The 22943-nt window shown below is 42.4% G+C and overlaps 1 protein-coding gene across 4 annotated transcripts in view; it reads left to right on the top strand.

The window, feature by feature from the left end:
• The window catches only part of GLIPR1 (GLI pathogenesis related 1), a 67765-nt gene that overhangs the window by 21280 nt on the left and 23542 nt on the right, over positions 1-22943 (top strand). For 3 of the 4 annotated variants that reach the window (XM_025284436.3, XM_044941930.1, XM_025284437.3), the window contains 2 exons: positions 1664-1937; positions 2756-3001. In XM_025284436.3, coding sequence (XP_025140221.3) covers positions 1746-1937; positions 2756-3001 — 438 coding nt within the window. In that variant the 5' untranslated portion in view covers positions 1664-1745. The remainder of the gene's footprint in view (positions 1-1663; positions 1938-2755; positions 3002-22943) is intronic. The other variant, XM_044941931.2, reaches the window with a different exon arrangement.

The following is a 22943-nucleotide window of genomic DNA, read 5'->3' as shown; positions in this document are numbered from 1 at the left end:
TCCATGGGATTTTCCAGGCAAAAGTACTGGAGTGGGGTGCTATTGCCTTCTCCAAGCTTGATGTTTAGCAACCCCTTTAGCCTGATCATTTTCTTAAATATCTAGCACTTCCTTGGTATGAGCTGAACCATGAACAGTAGCAGTTTTAGAAGGGAGATGATATCTTGCAATAAGGAAGCCATCATATGGCCATTACCAGTAAGAGTATAGCTACAGAGGTTAATAATTCATATTTCCAAATGTGCCAAGAGGATGACTTGTCCAAAAGCACATCTGAAGTCTGTGAATAGCAGCCATTTTCCCTTCTGCTGGGGTACAAGCTCCAGGAAGAGCTATGAGTTCAGCAGCCTGGGCCGATTGTTACTGTGGCTAAAGAAGAAGCCTCAGGAGTCTCAGAGGAGAAACTGTGGCGTCACCAATTAGTATGTTTCCCCAGAAATCTCACTGAGAGTCACCATCACAAAATAGAAGTCAGTCTGGGTTATCTAAAGGGGTGTCTGGGAGAGCAACTTGTGGCTTTGAGACCATTTGTGCAGCTGCAAAGCAATCACGTGGGGTAGAGCAGGACTCCCTATCATCAGGGAGGCGTAGGGAAGTCGCTGAATTCAAAAGTATTAGCAACCATGTGAGAGGATGAAAGATCCAGCTCGTGAGTGATCTGTCATCATGCGGAGAGGTGCTACATCCTGTGAACTTAGAGACGAGCTGACCCCGCCTGGGGAGTGTGGAGTTGAAGCGGGGAGCCTAGCATATGCGTTCTGGCTTTGTCAATCAAGGCAGCAGCTGCAGCCACCCATGTAAGCAGGAGGGCACACTTGACGCCACAGGATCTGATTGCACGAGAAGCAAGCTTTAGGATGTGTCTGAGAGACAAACATCGCCCTAGCACGCCTGCAGCACTCCCACTATTTTCATGACAATTCAATGGACTGGCTAAGAAGTTTGTTTGGGTTTTTCCACAGTATCTTGCAGCGAAAACTGAATGGACTTTTGGGCCAACAGTAGATGAACAGGATTGTCAAAAGCCAGGAATTCAGAGCGTGGACAAAGCTAAGGTTGAAGTTTCAAAGGAGAATATTGCCTTCAAAGGGCCAGGAAATAGGCTCTGGACTGTTATCTGGGGGGAAGAGCATACAGAGGTTTAGCAAGGGCTGCAAAAGTAGGAATCCATTGGCGGCTGTAGTAGCCAGCTGCCTCTAAAAATTTACATAACTTTTTTTTTTCATTTGGTGGGGGTGGGGATCGACAAAATCAACTCATTCCCATCACATTCATCACTGTGAGTGAATTCTAGGTCCAGTGATGATGTTTACCAGATATTCTAACCACGGTGTGCTGATTTGACTCCAGAAAAAATGTTTTTAAGTATTTTGCAAGACATTTAATGAAATAAGAGATATGTTTTTATTTCACCACCAGAACCTCTTTAAAAATTGAGACTATTATTCCTGGAGATTCCAGAACTTCCTTTGGAAACATCCTCCAACTCAAATGAAAGTCTGGTGTAGTCTCTTAAAAATCCATGTCGCAATAGGTGCTCTGTCACTAAGAATCACCGAAAAGACGGGGTTAAGGGCACAAAATGAGCCACAAACCATATATGGAGAAATGGTTTTCTTCAAACTCGTGGTGAACTCATGTTTTGCTTTCCGTTTGCTCAAAGCCGAAGTCTGCTGTGCTTTGCAAAGCTGACTCACACACCCTCGGAACCTACAGTGTTTCTGGATTCCAGCCCCTGGGGCACCATGTCAGACAGTCTGAGCTCGCAAGTCACATTTGCTGTGACAGCCTGGATGCTCTCTGTGGTCTCCAGTTCTTCCGCTCCAGCAAATACTTTGCCAGATATCAAAAATGAAGTTTTTATCAAAGACTGTGTTCGAATGCACAACAAGTTCCGATCGTCAGTGACTCCAGCAGCCAGTGATATGCTGTACATGGTAAGAAAACTTCAGTGCTTGTTGCAGAAATCAGTCAAAAACAAGGGATGTGGATTGCTTTGGGTGGTGAATGCTTGGTAACCCTGGGATCATTTTCTTCTGTGATGAAAGTGTGCAGTAATTTCACCACCTGTGATCAAAGCAAACCCAGTTTTGCTCTGCCTTCTCAATTCTTGTTATAAGGAAGTTCAGCTAGTATGTTTTACTTCTCTTTTAGGGCACTTCCTTTCCTCGGGTCTCAGGAATTTAGTTCTCTCTCTCTCTCTCTTTTTTTTTTTTTTTTTTTTTGGGGGGGTGGGGGGCTGTTAATTTTCGTGAGGTTTTGTTGTTTCATTGTTCAACTTTTTTTGTTATTGCTGGCAGAGTGCTGGCTTTCTCAGGAGGGCAGCAGGGGATCCAAGGGAAAGGCTAGGATTTTCATCAGGCTTGAGTTTAAATCCTGGGTCTATGGTTTTGGCCTGGTTTTTAACCTCTTGGAGCCTGTTAGTAGAGGGGCTATTTGGGGTATGAAAATTGTAGAAAATATGTGAAACCAGCATATATTATTTTGCAACATAATTGGCCTAGAGTGAAATGTTGGTCTGTGTCACTCTCCTTGATTCTAAATTCCTTGATACCAGATTATCATGTCTCCCAGGAACCCTAGTGAAAACTTAAAGACTATAATAGGATCCTCCACAAGTGGAGGAACTCCGTCTCTATGGTCCTTCTCCTTTCCAGACGTGGCACCTCGCCTCCCACGCAAATTCCCGCTCTGGTTGCAGTGTTGTATGAGTTGCAGGCTTGACCCTCCTACTCTTTCCTATTTATTTCTGCAGACATGGGACCCACTACTAGCTCAGATTGCAAAAGCATGGGCAAGCCATTGTGAGTTTGCACACAACAAACAGTTGAAACCACCCTACAAGCTGCACCCAAATTTCACTTCACTGGGAGAAAACCTCTGGACTGGGTCTCTATCCATTTTTTCTGTGTCTTCAGCCATCACAGCCTGGTACGATGAAGTTAAATACTATGATTTCAAGACTCGGAAATGCAACAAAGTCTGTGGCCATTACACTCAGGTACGTATCTGACCTATATTCTCTAGAAATGGTCATCTCATGGGTGAGGGGAAAACTGGAATCTGGTGTGAAGAAAATAGAGTATACCAGTGTCCCCATCGGAGGAGGCGATGGCACCCCACTCCAGTACTCTTGCCTGGAAAATCCCATGGATGGAGGAGCCTGGTAGGCTGCAAATCCATGGGTTCGCGAAGAGTCGGACACAACTGAGCAACTTCACTTTCACTTTTCACTTTCATGCATTGGAAGAAGGAAATGGCAACCCACTCCATTGTTCTTGCCTGGAGAATCCCAGGGACGGGGAAGCCTGGTGGGCTGCCGTCTATGGGGTCGCACAGAGTCAGACACGACTGAAGTGACTTAGCAGCAGCAAGCAGTGTCCCTATAAATATGAGAGAGTAAGGATGACAGGCTGTCTTCAAAAATAAATAAATGGAACAGAGTTCAATACCAGAGGAAATGGTGCTTGAAGAGTGTATGACGTGGACAGACATTAAATGTGAGGCCCAGCAATCTGGACAGCCTTTGATTAATTCTGATAACACACTTCTGCCCATGGTACTTTGTTCTATTGTGAACAATCAAAAGGCCTTACGAGTGAGTAGATTTATTTCCAGGCCCAGGTGTCGCAGCGGTAAAAGAATCTGCTTGCCAATGCCAGAAACACAAGAGACTTGGATTCAATCCTTGGGTCGGGAAGATCCCCTGGAGGAGGAAATAGCAACTAGTTTTCTTGCCTCAAAAATGTCCATGAATACAGGAGCCTGATGGACTGCATACAGTCCATGGGGTTTCAAAGAGTCAGACACGACTGAACAACCGATCGCACATAAACAAGTCCTCTAGGAAATTTGAGGCAGCTGTTCCGGGACTATAAAATTAGGAGAAGTAAGCCTCTCAGACAGAAACATCAACAAGAACTGGCTCTTCTTTATCCTCGTAGTCTTTCAAACATGGACTAAATATCTATGATGTAAAGAGGAAGAAAAAAACCCACAGTCCCAGCCTCAATGGAAAGACCAACATGAAAACTTGTACAGACAATCCTGCAGCTATCCTGCCCACAAATCTACAGTATAAGTCTTGATAGCTACATTCAGAGTCTCTCAATGAGATTGTTTTTTAAAAATCTAAGCTGTTTTTGGCTTCCTAATCCTAACTCACATTTGCAGCATGATGGAAACAAATCCCTAGGAGGCATCTTCTACAGTCTTTTTAATATACTGCCTCCGTATACTGGCCACATCTTGTTTATTTACTTTTATTTTCTGTCAGTCCTTGACAAATAACTAAAAGGCAGTGAACCTATGTATGACTGATTTTAATGTAGAAAAAAACTGTTGAAATGATGAAAGTGAAAGTGGCTCAGTTGTGTCCAACTCTTTGTGACTTCATGGACTATACAGTCCATGGAATTCTCCAGGCCAGAACACTGGAGTGGGTAGCCTTTCCCTTTCCCAGGGGATCTTCCCAAACCAGGGATCGAACCCAGGTCTCCCACATTGCAGGTGGATTCTTTACCAGCTGAGCCACAAAGGGAAGCCCAAGAATACTGAAGTGGGTAGCCTATCCCTTCTCTAGAGGATCTTCCTCAGACAAGAATCAAACCATGGTCTCTTGCATTGTAGGCAGATTCTTTACCAACTGAGCTATCAGGGAAATAATGTCTGAGAGCAAAAACATTTCTAACAAGCCAGTTAAGGTGGAACAATGGATGTTTTTGTTTTTTTATTTCCGTATTTATTTGGCTGTGCTGGGTCTTCATTGCAGCGTGCAGGACCTTCTGTCTTCATTGCAGCATGCAAACTCTTAGTTGGGGCACATAGGATCTAGTTCTCTGACCAGAGATCAGGACCCAACCTCCTGCGTTGGGAGCAAGGACACTTAGCCACTAGGCCACCAGGAAAGTCTGAAGGTGTTTTTAAAGAGCCAAATATTCATAGAAAAAGTCTCAATATATTTCAGTCGTAAAAAGATTCTGATTGCACTGGTCTCGTTACAGGCGAAACACATTTGGCACAGTTACAGGCAATTGTTATGATGAAAGAGAAAGGGCTGATTTCAGTGAAATCTTCATCTGAAGTTTACTGCAATCAAGGAGGAGCTATCAAATCATCAGTAGCCTTGGTCTCTCTCTTGGAAATATAATTAAGATCTCCTCTAGACAGAACCATTAATTTTGGCTTATGTTAACCAATAAATTTAACCAGAAAACAAATTTCACTGAATTCCCGCAAATCCCTAAAGGACAAGAAAACTAGATTCAGATTGCCTACAGTGTCATGTGGTGCTATTATGCATCGGGGTGTTAATCTCCAGAAATCACTGTCAGTTTGAAGGTGCTGACTCTCAATATTTAAGCTTCTCCCCTATACCAAGTACTTTGTAAAGTATGGGTCACATGTTTTAGTTCAGACTCCTAAGAAACAGAGCCTGACATAACAGTTTATTTGCAAGATTTTATTAGAGTACAATCGCAGAGAAGTGGGAGGGAGGAGAAATGGGGAGCGTGGTGGGAAATGAGGGCCACATCTGGGAATGGCCCCCAGCCCTTGTTGTTCTCATTCAGTCACTCAGTCGTGTCTGACTCTTTGCGACCCTATGAACTGCAGCACGCCAGGCTTCCCTGTCCTTCAGTATCTCCCAGAGCTTGCTCAGACTCATGTCCATTGAGTCGATGATGCCATCCAACCATCTCATCCTCTGTCGCCTCCTTCTCCTCCTGCCCTCAGTCTTTCCCAGCATCAGAGTCTTTTCCAATGAGTCATCTCCTGCCCTTAGAAGTTGACTTTCTTTGGGAAAAGACCTGTGTAAGTGGATGTGTTACAGCATATGGCTAGTGCAGTTCGAAGAGGCTGACAATATGCCATGTGAGTGATGGGGACAGAGCGGCTTACTTGGCCAAAGGGAAGTATGGAGACATAGGACTTGTTCACACAGCAGGAGATATATGAGTGGTTCTGAAACTGAACGAGACTGTCAAATGAAAAAGAATGCAAAGAGAATGACAGGCAAAATTAACAAGATAAAGAAGATGTACAATGTGCACAAATGAGCTTGGTATTTCAGAAGAATGGTAAGCAACCTAGCCCGTCAAATACATAATAATCCAAAGACTGTTAAATTGACAAGACTCCTAAAGTTTGCAGGTTAAGAGACAACTTCATGTCCATCATTCTAGAAGACAATACAGGAGGAAACTTCATTATACATCACAGAGAACTGAGATTTCAGAGATGGCCCTCCCCAGATTAACTGAACTTAATTGTAAATTTTCCTCTTGTAGCTAGGAGGGAAAAGGAGGGCTAGTATTTGGGACATAAAACAGTTCCTAAATCCACTTCTGTGTAGAAAGGTAGCAGAGCTCAAACTGAGTGATCCTAACCTGCTCTTTTAAAGAGACAACTACAGTCTACTCCACTTCAGATGATAGAGATGCAGTCCAGGGCCCCCCGGGTCTGGAAGGATGCAGCACCAGCAACTACTGTTTTAAGTGAATACATAAAATATATAACCTTTTAAGGTATGTAGCTCTCTGCATTTAAGATCTCATTCAACTCTCACTATACACTTCTAAGAGATGCTGTTATCCGTAGATGAATAAACAGGCTCAGACAGATCAAGAAGTTGTTATCCCAGTGCCTAGCTAGTAAGAGGGAGAGTCGGGAGTCAGATATGATATGCTGCAAAGATTAAATAATATAATGTGTGTAAATAACCTAGTCAAGTACTATTGTTTAGTAGTCATTGAACAAAGTTTAGATTTGTTCCATGAGTTATTTTTCCACCAATTATATTGGAAGAAGGCTCTGACAGCTTGGTCAAAGACTTCCTGTTTTTATCCTTGCAAGAAACCTTGCTAGGGTGTTCAGGATTACTCAGTTGCCATTTTAAAATCATGCTGGAAATGACCTTGAGTGGGTATTTTTAACTTCCCACTTAGCCTCATCTGTTAAATTTTGGTTGGTGAGCAGTGGTTGTACAGAGTAAAGGCAATAGATAAAGATTCATTATTACTTCATGAAAGTGTGCTATTTCTGGACATGTTAACACTTTAGTTCTGTCTTCACTAGAGATAAATTTGAACTGTGGAAGAATTTGGCTATATTCATGTGGAAGATTATTCAAATTAGATATTTTGTTGCCAACAGATTTGCTCTAAGTTTCTGAATGCTGCTAAGTCATGTCAGTCGTGTCCGACTCTGTGCGACCCCATAGATGGCAGCCCACCAGGCTCCTGTCCCTGGGATTCTCCAGGCAACAATACTGGAGTGGGTTGCCATTTTCTTCTCCAGTGCATGAAAGTGAAAAGTGAAAGTGAAGTCACTCAGTCGAGTCCGACTCTTCGCGACCCCATGGACTGTAGCCTACCAGGCTCCTCCGTCCGTGGGATTTCCCAGGCAAGAGTACTGGAGTGGGTTGCCACTGCCTTCTCCTAAGTTTCTGAATAGTTAGACTTAAATAGCTGGGAAGGCAGCAGCTCAGGTTTGATAGTTCTAACAGTGTCCACTAGAAGGCACTATTGATCTCATTTCTGGTTTTATTCCCCCCACCCCACCCCCCGACACACACACCTTTAAATTTTAATTTTTACACCCTTGAAGAACTGATGGAAAGTATGATGTCTCAGTTTGTTTGGCTGATTTTATATATGTTGTATATTATTGATAATAAGTCAGATGACCTGAGACCTGAAAGGAGAAGAAGGTAAAAGGGAATTGTCAAGATGAGACATGCCTGCTCTCACTTGGTTGAGTTCCCCAGAGGCAATGTTTTTGTTAAGTGTAAGCTCCTAATTCTGCTAAAAAGGAACACACTCCGGAAGCATCTTGCTTAGGGCATGGACCGTCTTTGTACTTCGTGGTCAAGTAGAATTAGGTTCCACCCTTCATCTATAAAAATCAGGGCAATGCCTATTTATTGATTTGTTATGTGATTAAATGTGCTGAACACTATCGCAGCGCTAGGGAAATTCTCACTGTGTAGCTCTTATTTTTTAATTTTTGTTTAACATATTAAAAGAAATGAAAACATGCAACCAGAATCTCCCTGATAAAAAAAATTTCAAAAGTTTTAAAACAAAAGAAAATTAGTCAAAAGAGAATAAAACATGAACATTTGCTGAGAGCTTGCTATGTTTCAGAAGCTGTTTCAAGTGCTTTCTTCTAAGCCCATTTAAATTGTCACAATAAGCCTATTGAGCACCTTTGTTATCCTATTTAAGAGACAAGGAAGCTGAGATCTAGGTCACACACTGAGTGGCTGAGCTGGAATATGAACTTGGTCTTTGTATTCCTAGAACCTACAAAGTTGCACCCCAAACCTGGATGCCCATGAAGCTATTAAAAAGAGACCAACATGAATGGATAAATAAACCTGATATATCCTGCAGTAAATATTATTCAGCAATGAAAAGGACAGTGACTCCTCATGAATTGAATAACATAATGGATTTCAAATGCTTGTACTTAGTGAAAAAAGTCAGACTGAAAAGTCTACATTTAAACTGATTCCATTTATATAATATTCTGCAAAAAAGCAAAACTACAGAAAACAGATTAGTGATTGCCTGGGAGTAGGGATAAGAACTGACCACAAAGGCACACAAGGGAGCTCTGGGGGAAATGTTCTAGATCTTGAATATGGTAGCAGATGCACAACTACACACTTTTGTCAAAATTCATAGAACTATGCACCTAAAAAGATGTCTTTTATGTTAACTACAACCTGACTTAGAGACCAACAGGCTTCCCAGGTGGCATTAGTGGTAAAGAACCCACCTGCCAATAATAACAAAACAAAAAAAAATAGCATATAGCATTAAAGGTGTGTGGGGGAGGAATACAAAGATTAAGACTACTCAAGATACAGCACTATCAAGAAGTGTTCGAAGACAAAAGGATAAAAATATAAAACGTGAGACTCAGGTGATAGTTCATACAACATTGCCAGTTACCGTGAAATAAGAATTCCCCTGAGGAACTTGTTAAAATAAGCTTTTTTAAAAAAACTTTATTTTTATTGGAGTACTGTTGCTGTTCAGTTGCTCAGTCCTGTCTGACTCTTTGCAACACCATGGACTGCAGCGTGCCAGGCTTCCCTGTCCTTCACTATCTATCTCCCGGAGTTTGCTCAAACTCATGCCCATTAAATCAGTGATGCCATCCAACCATCTTATCCTATGTCGTTCCCTTCTCTTCCTGCCTTCACTCTTTCCCAGCGTCAGGGTCTTTTCTAATGAGTCAGTTCTTCACATCAGGTGGCCAAAGTATTGGAGATTCAGCTTCAGCATCAGTCCTTCCAATGAATATTCAGGACTGATTCCTTTAGGATTGACTGGTTTGATCCTGCAGTCCAAGGGACTCTCAAGAGTCTTCTCCAACACCACAGTTCAAAAGCATCAATTGTTTGGTTCTCAGCCTTCTTTGTGGTCTAGCTCTCACATCCTACATCCATACATGATCACTGGAAAAACCATATCTTTGACTATATGGATCTTTATCAGCAAAGTGATGTCTCTGGTTTGTAATAGCTTTTCTTCCAAGAAGCAAGCATCTTTTAATTTCATGGCTGCAGTCACCACCTGCAGTGATTTTGGAGCCCAAGAAAATCAAGTCACTGTTTTCATTATTTCCCCATCTATTTGCCATGAAGTGATGGGACTGGATGTCATGATCTCAGTTTTCGGAATGCTGAGTTCTAAGCCAGCTGTTTCAGTCTCCTCTTTCACCTTCATCAAGAGGCTCTTTAGTTCCACTGCCATTAGGGTGGTGTCATCTGCATATCTGTTGTTATGATATTTCTCCCTGCAATCTTGATTCCAGTTTGTGCTTCATCCAGCCCAACATTTCCCATGAACTACTCTATGTAAAAGTTAAATAAGAAGGGCGACAATATACAGCCTTGACATACTGCTTTCCCAATTTTGAACCAGTCCATTGTTCCATGTTCAGTTCTAACTGTTGCTTCTTGACCTGCATATAGGTTTCTCAGGAGGCAGGTAAGGTGATCTGGTATTCCTGTCTCTTTAAGAATTTCCCACAATTTGTTGTGATCCACACAGTCAAAGGCTTTAGCGTAGTCAATGAAGCAGAAGTAGATGTTTTTCTGGAATTCCTTTGCTTTTTCTATGATCCAACAGCTGTTGGCAATTTAATCTCTAGTTCCTCTGCTTTGTCTAAATCCATCTTGAACATGTGGGAGTTTTTGGTTCACATATTGTTGAAGCCTAGCTTGAAGGGTTTTAAGCATGATCTTGCTAGCATGTGAGATGAGTGCAATTGTGCTGTAATTTGAGCATTCTTTGGCATTGCCCTTCTTTGGTATTGGAATGAAAACTGACCTTTTCCAGTCCTGTGGCCACTGCTGAGTTTTCAAAATTTGCTGGCATGTTGAGTGCAGCACTTTCACAGCATCATTAGAGTATAGCTGATGAAAAATGTTATGATAGTTTCAGGTGACAGCAAAGGGGCTCAGCCAGACATAAACATGTATCCATTCTTCCCCAAGCTCCCCTCCCAATAACAAGTGTTTTAGGCTGAACAATATTCCACATTGTGTGTATATATACACCACGTTTTCCTTAAGGAAATGCTGTCATTTGCAACAACATGGATAGATCTAGAGGGAACTGTGCTAAGTAAAATAAGTCAGAGAGAGAGAAACACCGTATGATCTCACTCATGTGTGGGATCTAAAAAAATAAACACTTAGAAAACAGATTGGCGGTTGCCAAAGGGGGCAGGTAGGTGAAATGCGTGAACGGGGTCAAAACTTCAGTATAAATAAGTCCTGGGGATGTAATGGGTAGCACGGCGGCTACACTTGACAATCCTGTGTGTGTATTTGAAAGTTGCTAAAAGAAGGTGAGAAACACAGTCACCAGCCCAAAACCAACGGACGGATTCGGAGACATGAAGCACAGCAAAAGCAAAACTTCTAATGAATGTCTTGCAAGATCCGGTGTCTGGCGCGCAGACACACCAGGGACAGTTACAGCAAGCACTTTTATTCCCTGGAGCACAAATGCCTCCCCGGTTCCTCACTGGCTGAGTACTATGGGGTTACAATCTTCCCAGACTTCACTACTTCTCATAAGGTATTCTTTCTTCTCCCTTCCCATCCTAAGTTCACATTTCTCAGCTAGGACTTTAGTTTATCCCTTCCCAAGCATCCTGTTAGCTTAGAGACTCTCCAGTTGTAAGCTGTTAGGCAAGACTAGCTTGCCAGTAATTTTTCAAGACAAAATTAGCTAGCTCTGAGTGGAAAACCATTTGTTAATAATTTTCCACCCAAGGCCAGCTACTTTGTTCCAAAAATGGACCACTTCAAGTTCCATTTCTTACAGAGACTATATTTTTAAAGTTCTCATCACAAGAAAAGAAGTTGTAACCATGTGTAGTAATAGGTATTAACCAGACACTGTGGTGACCATTTTGCAATATATACAAATACTGAATCATTATGTTGTACATGGGAAACTAATATAATTTTATGTCAGTTACAGCTCAATCAAAAAAAAAAAATCAGATTTCAAGGACAATTCCAGAGACTCTCATGTAGTAGAACTGAGATGGGCCCAGAAATCTGCATTTTAAACAAAGCACTCAAACAGAAGTAAATTTGAGATGCAGTGATAGAAATGAAGAAATTTTAAAAGTAAATACAAAAATAATTGAGAAATTAAAGTATAAGAATCAAACCTGAAAATGAATGGCTAGGTGCTCTCAGGAAGAGAGAGAGGCTTAATTCACTTGGTTACCTGGAGTTCCCTGCAAGGGATTCTAGGGTGAGAGGTGGGAAAGGGAACACCCCACTTGTATGTTGCCTGCAATGCAGGAGACCTGGGTTCAATCCCTGGGTTGGGAAGATCCCCTGGAGAAGGGAAAGTCTACTCCCTCCAGTATTCTGGCCTGGAGAATTCCATGGACTGTATAGTCCATTGGGTCACAAAGAGTTGGACACGACTGAGCAACTTTCACTTCACTCCATCAGTAAGCCTTGGAGAAGCTCAGTCTCCATTCCAATTCTCTTCCCTCATGCTATACTCTCTCCCCAGAGAGCTGTTCTTAACTGATTGTTTTCCTTTTCTTTTTTTTTTTTTTAAGTAAATCTGGCCTTTTCCTGGGTCAAACCGGCACACCGGCCTTGGTTCTGTTAGTCTTTCCCACCTCAGGGTTGGTTCCCCAGGGATGCCCTCTGCTGGGAGACTTCTCCTTGCTCCCAGGCCAGCTCACTTCTGCATCAGCTTCACTCACGCAGAACAGGGTCCCTGCTACAAACTCCGGAAGCACCCTCTGCTTCCTCTTCACAGACCTCAAAACCTGTGTGCGATGGTTTTTGGACTGCTGCTCTCCACATTTAGTGAAGGCACACACTGGTTCCAGGGCTTCGCCTTTCTAACCCCCCTATTTGGCAAAACTAGTCCCAGAATTTGGAGAAGGAAATGCCAACCCACTCTGGTACTCTTGACTGGAAAATCCCAAGGACCGAGAAGCCTGGTAGCCACAGTCTATGGGCTCGAAAAGAGTTGGACACGACTGAGCGACTTCACTTTCACTCTCAGTCCAGAATTTATATATATACATATATATATATATATATATATATATATTATAGAGAGAGAGTTGGTGTTTTATATATATGTATGTAACCAAGAAGGGTTAATTTTAAATGTACACTGGATGGGCTTCTGTGACTCTGACCTTTTTTTGCTATTATAAACATACATCATGGCCCAACTCAGGGAGATAACCTGAGCTGCCCACCTGTGAAGGACTATAAGGAAGGGAAACAACACATTCCCCTGCCTCGGGCTTGGCATTCTAGGGGACATTTGCAAGGATTGAACAGTCTTTTTACTTTGTTTCCACACCTCCTCTCTAGCTCTGATTTATAAAAGAAACTGGCAACCAGGCTCTGACAAGATAGTTATTTTGAGATTCTCCCCTGCCATCTTCTGGGTCCTCCAGCTCCCCAGTTAAAGTCTCTTCATTGCCTCGACCCCTCAGATTCATTGGCCTGTCATGTGGCAGCAGAGCAAGCTTGGATGAGGTAAAATTTAGCTGAGCCAGCCAGGAGCCTTGCTGCTCGTAGCTAGCCAGCCCTGACCAGGGAATACTGGGGCAAGACCCAGCAGCTGCTGAGACCATTTGTCCTGAGGTTCTTTCCTTCAAGAGTCCCTGAAGTGGCACCGGCTACCTCCAGCACTTGGCCATTGAGACAAGGAACCCACAGATTTCTAGAGAGTCCATGGACTCAATTTGTCTACCCAAATCGATAGCTGGTTCAGCTGGTTCACTTGTTTTGTGTGCCCTTTTGTGTTATGAACGGACAAGCTCAATTTTGGAGGGTAAGTTGCTCCAGTGTGCACACCAGGAACATTTTTTCCCCTCAATGTGGGCTCTTCCTTTACAGGACAAGCCAATATGGTTGGGGTACCCTGTTGGAGAGGATAAGTATTGTTGGACTCTACCCTGATCTGGTTCATTTAGAGAACTAGTTATTGTGGGGCAAGACCACCCTGGTTGGAATTAGCCCATTTGTTTTGTAGGGTAAATTTATGTATCTGATTTGGGAATCAGTTCAGTTGGAACCGGTTCATTGGGGAGCTAGTTCTTGTGAGGGTGGGCAGCCTAGCTGGAATTAGTTCATTTGTTTTGTAAGGTAAACTTATTTACCTAATTGGGGAAATCGGGTCATCTGTGCAACGATGCTGAAATTTGTGCTATTTTTGTTGGAATTCATCTGCGTCTTTTGTGTTTTGGTGTTATAAAGTTTATAAAAATGGGAAATATTTCATCTGTCCCAAAGGAAAGATCTTTAAATATTAAATATGTTAAGATCAGAACAATGGCCCCTGAAAGGCTCACAATTAAGCAATCTTCCCCAAAGATCCTTCCAGTGAATATTCAGGGCTGATTTCCTTTAGGATTGACTGGTTTAATCTCCTTGTAGTCCAGGGGACTCTCAAGAGTCTTCTCCAATGCCACAGTTGATCACACCATCATGGTTATATGGGTCATTGAGATCTTTATGGTATAGTTCTTCAGTGTATTCTTGCCAGCTCATCTTAATATCTTCTGCTTCTGTTAGGTCCATACCGTTTCTGTACTTTATTAAGCCCATCTTTGCATGACATGTTCCCTTGGTATCTCTAATTTTCTTGAATAAATCTCTCGCCTTTCCCATTCTATTATTTTCTTCTCTCTCTTTGTGTTGTTCACTTACAAAGGTTTACTTACCTCTCCTTGTATTCTTTGGAACTCTACATTCAGATGGATATTTCCTTCCTTTTCTCCTTCGCATTTCACGTCTCTTAGCTACTCAGCTATTTGTAAGGCCTCCTCAGACAATCATTTTGCCTTTCTTTTTTCTTGGGGATGGTTTTCATCACTGCTTCCTGTACAGTGTTACAAACCTCTATCCAAAGTTCTTCAGGCACTCTGTCTATCAGAACTAACCCCTTGATTCTATCTGTCACTTCTGCTGTATAATTATAAAGGATGATTTGGGTCATACTTGAATGTCCTAGTTATTTTCCCTTTCTTCAGTTGAAGTCTGAATTTTCAAAAAGGAGATATGATCTGAGCCACAGTCAGCTTCTAGTCTTGTTTTTACTGACTTTATAGAGCTTCTCCATCTTTGGCTGCAAAGAATATAATCAATCTGATTTCAGTGTTGACCAGCTGGTGATGTCTATGTGTACAGTCATGTCTTACATTGTTGGAAGAACATGTTTGCTATGACCAGTGTGTTCTCTTGGCAAAACTCTGTTAGCCTTTGCCCTGCTTCATCTTGTACTCCAAGGCCAAACTTGCCTGTTACTCCAGGTATCTCTTGATTTCCTACTTTTGCATTCCAGTCCCCTAGGATGACAAGGACATTCTTTTTTGGTGCTAGTTTTAGAAGTTCTTGTAGGTTTTCTTAGAACCATTCAACTTTAGCTTCTTTGGCATTAGTGGTTGGGGCATAGACTTGGATTACTCTGATGGTGAATGCTTTGCCTTGGAAATGAACTGAGATCATTCTGTTGTTTTTGAGATTGCACCCAAATACTGCATTTCAGACTCTTTTTTTGATTTTGAGAGCTAACCCATTTCTTCTAAGGGATTCTTGCCCACAGTAGTAGATATAATGGTCTTCTGAATTAAATTTGCCCATTTGCATCCATTTTAGTTCACTGATTGCTAAAATGTTGATGTTCACTCTCACCATCTCCTGTTTGACCACTTCCAATTTACCTTGATTCATAGACCTAACATTCCAGGTTTCTATGCAATATTGTTCTTTGCAGCATCTGACTTTACTTCCATCACCAGTCACAACCACACCTGGGCGTTGTTTTCACTTTGGCTCCATCTCTTCATTCTTTCTTGAGTTATTTCTGTACTCTTCTCCAGTAGCATATTTAGCACCTCCCAGCCTGGGGAGTTCATCTTTCAGTGTTACATCTTTTTGCCTTTTCATACTGTTCATGGTGTTCTCCAGGCAAGAATTCTGAAATGGTTTGCCATTCCATTATCTAGTTGACCATGTTTTGTCCGAACTCTCCACCATGACCTGTCCGTCTTGGGTGGCCCTACACAGCATGGCTCATAGTTCCATTGAGTTAGACAAGGCTGTGGTCCATGTGATCAGTTTGGTTAGTTTTCTGTGATTGTGGTTTTCATTCTATCTGCCCTCTGATGGATGAGGATAAGAGGCTTGTACTTATCCTCTTGAGGATACTGGCTGTGGGGGAAACTGGGCCTTGCTCTGGTGGGTAAGGTCATGCTCAGGAAATCTTTAATCCAACTTTTGTGCTGATGGGTGCGGCTGTGTTCCCTCCCTGTAGTTTGGCCTGAGGCGAAAGTATGGTAGGGGTAATGGTGACCTTCTCCAAAAGGGCTTATGCCAGCATGCCATGCCTTCCAGGACTGCTGTGGTTAATGTCCCTGACCCTGAGACTAGGTCAACCCATGACCCCGCTGGAGACTCCTGGGCAATCACAGGCAGATTTGACTCAGGCTCTTGTGGGGTCCCTGCTCCTTTCTCCTGGGTCCTGGTGCACAAGGTCTTGTTTGTGCCCTCCAAGAGTCTCTGTTTCCCCAGTCCTGTGGAAGTTCTGGAATCAAATCCCACTGGCCTTCAAAGTCAGATTTCCTGGAGATTCTCAGTCCCTTTGCCGGATCCCCTGGTTGGGAAGTCTGCTGTGGGCCCTAGAACTTTGCAATGCTATGAGAACTTCTTTGGTGCAATTGTTCTCCAGTTTGTGGGCTGGTTGCCTGCTCAGCGGCTCTATAGTGGGGCCAATGGCAACATCTTCCCAGAGAACTTAAGCTGCGCACTGTGCCTCCCAAGATTGCTGCTGCCAGAGCCCCCGTCCCTGAAGGCAGGCCACCACAGGAGACGCAGGGCAGCAGCGCTTGCTCTCTGGCATGTTCCAAAGTCCCACAGCCCCCTGTGCCATCTCGGCAGGAGAGAGCCCTCCTTGCCTGTCTTCCCTGGCTGCTTGGATCACAGGGTGGACCCCTCAGTCTGTCTTCCCTCTGTCTTCTGTTCCCTTTGCCTCTTTTCCCCTTGGTCCAGATTGATTTGCTAGAGCCCGGGTGTTGCCTCTGAGCCTTCCAGAGAGGCCTTCTCCCTCAGGCTAGAGGGAAGGGTGAAACTTTCCAACATGGGTAGATAGATGTGTCAGTCCTGCTTGGGGAGGCCACCCAATTCTTTGGGGAAAGGATGGAAAAACTAAACTGTCTTTGGTTTACAAATGTAGTCTTAACAGGCCAGAAGGGTGATTCCAAAGATCCTTTCACCACTCCCCAAACCTTCCCTGTTCATCTCATGAAGGAAGTGTTATTCACTCAGTCGTGTCTGACTCTTTGCAACCCCATGGACTGTGGCCTGCCAGGCTCCTCTGCCCATGGGGTTTTCCAGGCAAGAACACTGGAGTGGGTTGCCATGTCCTTCTCCAGGGGATCTTCCTGACCCAGGGATCAAACTCTGCAGGCAGATTCTTTACCATCTGAGCTACCATAGAAGCTTCATTTTATGAAGTTTGTAAATATTAAACAAAGGAGAAACAAAATAACCCTAGAAAGAATTTGCCTGTATCTTTGAGATGCAAGTGTCCTCACGGGTCTTCTCAGAAACCTTTATTTCTACTGTCCTTTTAATGGAAATTTTATAAAGAGTAAAATAATTTAGAAGCTGGCTTGTCCAAAGTAATTAAAAGTTGCTTTTCCTACAGATATTAATATTTAGACATCTATCCAAGTGAGCCTGACTTGCTTCCTCTGTGAGAACCCCAATTTTAATCCAACCTTGTTATAAACTAATGGGCTTTATATTACTATACCTGACTCAGGATTGAAATAAGAACTGAGGCCTCACTGTATGTATATGTCTGTATGTGTCTTTGTTTTTTGTTTTGTTTTGTTTTTAATCACATTGCTGTGGTTAATTTGAGTTTCAGGTTCACGTGAAATGGGAAATATTTAATATTAAATTAGTACCTAGTATTAATGTTTAAGTTTGCTGATCTAATAATAATAATATAGAGATGTCTTCAGTCATCAACATGTTAAATATAATGTTAAGTATAATACTTTCATTGTGCCTAGGTTTAACATAAGTAAAATATTATATTTGTTAGAGATTTGTCAGCCAAAATATACCTCAGTGTGGAAAAAATTTTAAGAAAACTAAGATATGTGTTTTCAGTAGAAGGAGTAAGGAATTAAAAAAAAGAAACATACTGAAGACCTATGCATGATCAGGATTTCATAAGAGTAGATTGAATTTGGTTGGGTGAATGAGTCTTGGTGAATGAATCTTGTTTGGGAGTAAGCTAAGACTTGGATTTGACTTTTGTTTCTGTTCAGGGAAAACCTTTCTTGGAATGCCATTTTGATGACAGATTATATGACCTTTTTGCCTTCAAGTAATGTGTATTCACTTTTGAGGTCTCTAGTTATTTTGGTTGTTTTTGTTGTTCAGTTGTTAAGTCCTGTCCGACTTCTGTGATCCCATGAACAGCAGCACGCCAGGCTTCCCTGTCCTTCACTATCTCCCAGAGCTTGCTAAAACTCTGTCCATTAAATCAGTGATGCCATCCAACCATCTCACCCTCTGTCGTCCCCTTCATCTGCTCTCAATCTTTCCCAGCATCAGGGTCTTTTCCAATGTGTCGGCTCTTTACATCAGGTGGCCACAGTATTGGAGCTTCAGCTTCAACATCAGTCCTTCCAATGAACACCCACGACTGATCTCCTTTAGGATGGACTGGTTGGATCTCCTTGCAGTCCAAGGGACTCTCAGGAGTCTTCTCCAGTATGACATTTTGAAAGCATCATTTCTTCTGTGCTCAGCCTTCTTTATGGTCCAACTCCCACATCCATACATGACCACTGGCAAAATCGTAGCTTTCACTAGATGGATCTTTGTTGGCAAAGTGATGTCTCTGCTTTTTAATATACAGTTTAGGTTTGTCATAGCTTTTCTTCCAAGAAGAAAGCGTCTTTTAATTGTGCGGCTACAGTCTCCATCTGCAGTGATTTTGGAGCCCAAGAAAATGAAATTCATCGTTTCCACTTTTTCCCCTTCTGTTTGCCATGAAGTGATGGGACTGGATGCCTTGATCTTAGTTTTTTGAATGTTGAGTTTTAAGCCAATTTTTTCACTCTCCTCTCACTTTCATCAAGAGGCTCTTTAGTTCTTCTTCACTTTCTGCCATAAGGGTGGTGTCATCTGCATATCTGAGGTTGTTGATGTTTCTCTTGCAATCTTGATTCCAGCTTGTGCTTCCTCCAGCCCAGTGTTTCTCATGATGTGCTCTGCATAGAAGTTAAATGAGCAGGGTGACAGTACACAGCCTCAACATACCCCTTTCCCAGGTTTGAACCAGTCCATTGTTCCATGTGTGGTTCTAACTGCTGCTTATTGGCTGCATGCAGGTTTCTCAGGAGGCAAATAAGGTGGTCTGATATTCCCATTTCTTTAATAATTTTCCACAGTTTGTTGTGATGCACACAGTCAAAGGCTTTAACATAGTCAATGAAGCAGAAGTAGATGTTTTTCTGGAATTGCCTTGCTTTTTCTGTGATCCAGCAAATGTTGGCAATTTGATCTCTGGTTCCTCTGCCTTTTCTAAATTCAGCTTGTACATCTGGATCTTCTTGGTTCATGTGTTATTGAAGCCTGGTTAAGAAATAAGTATTATCCAAGCCCCATTGTCAATTGATCAAATATTTAACCATGACTTTTATGTCATTAAGATACTTCTATACTCTGATCATGTACAGAAAGGGCTTCCTTATCAGGGAGATTCACAGGAATGCTATAGAAATAATTTCAGCAGTTCCACATCAAAATGATGACTATTTGAGGATTCCAGCCCATACAGATTAAAACAAGGAGCTGTCCTGCCCCTGGCGCCCCTAGACCAGGTATCCTGAGGTTTTTGCTCCATGACAGGCAGGGTTGACATTGTACTCAAGCTTGAAGCAATTACAGAAGATAGATCTTCACCCTTCTGTTTCCCATAAAAATATGGGGATAAAATCTGAGGGGGGAAATGACAAAGAAGGAAAGGGCACAGGGAACAGTCTTTGAAAGAATCACATAACCCAAGGACATTACATAGTCTACATATAAGCAAATAGGTACAGGATGGTGGACTAGTCAGTTCCCACTAGACCTTGAACCTCAATATACACTCCTACTCTTTGTAATACAACAACAAGCCAAGTGATACAAGTGGGTGGAGGCCCAATTGAATGTAAAGAAACATAGAAATATATGTTTCAGGATCTCTCTAGACATCTACAACTTAAAAATAAGTGATGAAAGGGTTTTGTACATGGTCAGTCAGGATTGACTAAGGTTTAAAACAAGTTTGAGTAAATGAAACTATAAGCTAATATAAAATATAAATTGGCTTCTCTTAAAAGAGACAAATTTTCTGACAATGCTAAACTGCCTTTTGATAACCAAGTTTAAGCTTACTTAATCTGTATTTGCCTTCAAAATATTTTATTGTTGCTTTGGTTCAGTTTCACAGTGACCCATGGTCCGGTTGTATTTTAACATGTTACTTGGTGCTCCTTTGACAAGGCTTCCCAAATCAAATTATAATAAAGTTCCTTTGAACTCCAGCTAACTTTGGGGTGCTTCAAAGGGGTCTCTCAGGGATCCAAAGGGAGATATTAAACTAATTAGGTTCATATGGTATCTTAAACTAGAAGGGAAGTGTTGTCAAATGAATAATAAACTCTAAATTATATGGTAATTGGTACAGATATTCTAGAGATTATATGGAATTCCTCAGAATTTTATATGTCCTGATAGAATATTATGAGTCATAATTGTAGTTATGAAGGTGTTCTATGTCATAGCAGTAACTGGATTTAAACTTTACCTTCTTTAAGTCTTTTGTTACTATACACAGTTATGGTTTTGCTCTGATGCCTTTGTAAAAATGCCTCCTCTTCAAGAAAATTTATGAAAAGGACTTTCAGATAAATACAAGTTTCTGACTATCAGACAATAATACTGAAGTGAATAAAAAATAAATAAATTTAAGAATTCTAATGAGAAACCTAATGACTTCATAAAGCTGTTAACAAAAGGGATTAGTTACATAGAACTGAGTAAACTGGTAATCTGGTTGTAATTTTTATGGCCTCTATCTCGAAGGATTACTGGTTTAAATCTGTTTTCCAGGTGTAAGAAAAAAACTTCTCCTTCAGTTAATCATGACTTGCAATAAATAGTTTGGTAGATTATGCCTTTGGGAACATTGACTTTTTCTCTCTACCTGGTTGATCCTGCCAGTCACATATGCTTGTCTCAAAGATTAAACTGTGCTAGGTGTGCAGGGCCAGTACAGTGAAACTGCAGACAGCTCACTAAATCAGTTATGGTGGCTATTATAACTAGTTATACTAATCATTGGAGAAGGCAATGGCACCCCACTCCAGTACTTTTGCCTGGAGAATCCCATGGACGGAGGAGCCTGGTGGGCTGCAGTCCATGGGTCACTAAGAGTCGGACACAACTGAGCAACTTCACTTTCACTTTTCACTTTCATGCATTGGAGAAGACAATGGCAACCCACTCCAGTGTTCTTGTCTGGAGAATCCCAGGGACGGGGAAGCCTGGTGGGCTGCCGTCTATGGGGTCGCACAGAGTCGGACACGACTGAAGCGACTTAGCAGCAGCAGCATACTAATCATTGGTTAAATCTGCTCTTTGTTTTCCAATCCTGCTTTGTGTCTCTGTGCTGCCCTATGTCGTCTGCGTTATATCCTGTCTAATCTGTAAGATTGTTGTCTCTTACAGTAACCAGTGTATAAAGCAGGCCTCCAACAAAACTTCTATGACTAAGCACTTTTGAGGAAATAATAGTAATAGCATGATACTAGATATGGAAAGAAGCAACAAGAGAAAATATCTCTTGGATTATAGTTAGACACAATCCAGAGAATTTTAATTATTGATGGGGCCTGGTTCAAAACTTAACACCTAGAGCAACATATCAAGAATATTTTGACTGAACTGGGATGAGCCACCCAATGCCATGGGACAAAAGTTGATCATGAAATGTTTCCCAGATAATGGTCATTCATGACCAAGAGGGAAGACCTGAGAGACGGAGTCAGCGATTGCAGCCCTTTCATGGGAGCCAGGGAGCCCTGGGAAAAGGGAATGCCTGCCTCCTGGCAGTCCTTAGATGGCAGCCACTCCAACTACTCCCTGTGGTGAACCTCAAGGAAACACTAAGAAAGCAGAATGACAGGCCCCAGGTAGCTAAGATGTACAAAATAGGATTTAATGAGCCCTGACTCTTGCACCTTCCCATGCATAGCAAAGCACTAAATTTCCTAACTTGAGATGCCCTCTTACGTTTGAAGTTCAGTATTTCTAAGTATACAGGCATAAAGTAGGCACTTTTCCGAGAGGAACAGAGGAAGACGGGTCTTAATCATTTAAAAACCCCAGCACCAAAGGGGGCCATTTTGCTTGTCAGACGGGGGGACTCCCAGGAAGATCCATCTGACAAGCAAAACGGCCCCCTTGCTCGCACAGGACTGTGGGCTGAATACTGAAAGGAGGCAGTTGTAACCCAGAAGGCGAATTTTATGTTTCCTCTGGGTCTGCTTCTGTGGCTTTCACCCTGTTCTAGTTGTTATAAACACACATCCTGGCCTGCCTCAGGGAGATCGCCTAAGCCACCAACCAGGGAAGGACTGTTGCTGCTCAGTCCTGTCTGACTCTTCGTGACCCCGTGGACTGCTAGACTACAGGAAGGGAGACTAGCACATTGCCCTGCCCGAGGCTCGCCATTCTAGGGGACGTTTGCAAGAATTGAATAGTCTTTTCACTTTATTTCCTCACCTCCTCTATATCTCTGATCCATAAAAGAACCTGGCAACCAGGCCCTGACAAGACAGCTCTTCTGAGGCGCTAGCCTGCCATCTGCTCTCAGCTGGCTCCCCCATTACAGTCTCTTCCTTGCCTCAACCCCTCATCTCTCGGATGCATTGGCCTGTTGTGTGGCAAGCAGAGTGAGCTAGGACTGGTAACATATATATGTAAAAACAATTCCAAATGCAATTTGGTATCACTGGAAAAAGGAGTGCATTAAATTGCTAGCACTAGAAATCTAGTAATCCAGTTGCTAGATATTTTAAATACCTCAGATACTTTCTTCTTTAGGTTTCTATTACAGCAAACAGTGTCAGGATAAGCTGTATACTTTTGTGGCTGAATGCAAAATGAAAATGTGGATGCCCTTTCTCAAAAATCGGGAGGAAAGTGCCACTAAAAATGCATTAATGTGTGACAGCACGGAATTAAGCCAAGCACAGGGCCCTTCTGATGATGGGGTCCAGTGGGACAGCACGGTCCTGCTCCCGGCGGCTGGCCCTCTTCTTGGTCTCCCTCCTAGGCCACTGCTCTTATT

Source organism: Bubalus bubalis, chromosome 4 (assembly GCF_019923935.1).
Source record: "Bubalus bubalis isolate 160015118507 breed Murrah chromosome 4, NDDB_SH_1, whole genome shotgun sequence".
Classification (NCBI taxonomy): Eukaryota; Metazoa; Chordata; class Mammalia; order Artiodactyla; family Bovidae; genus Bubalus; species Bubalus bubalis.
This window is presented reverse-complemented; position numbering and strand designations above follow the sequence as displayed.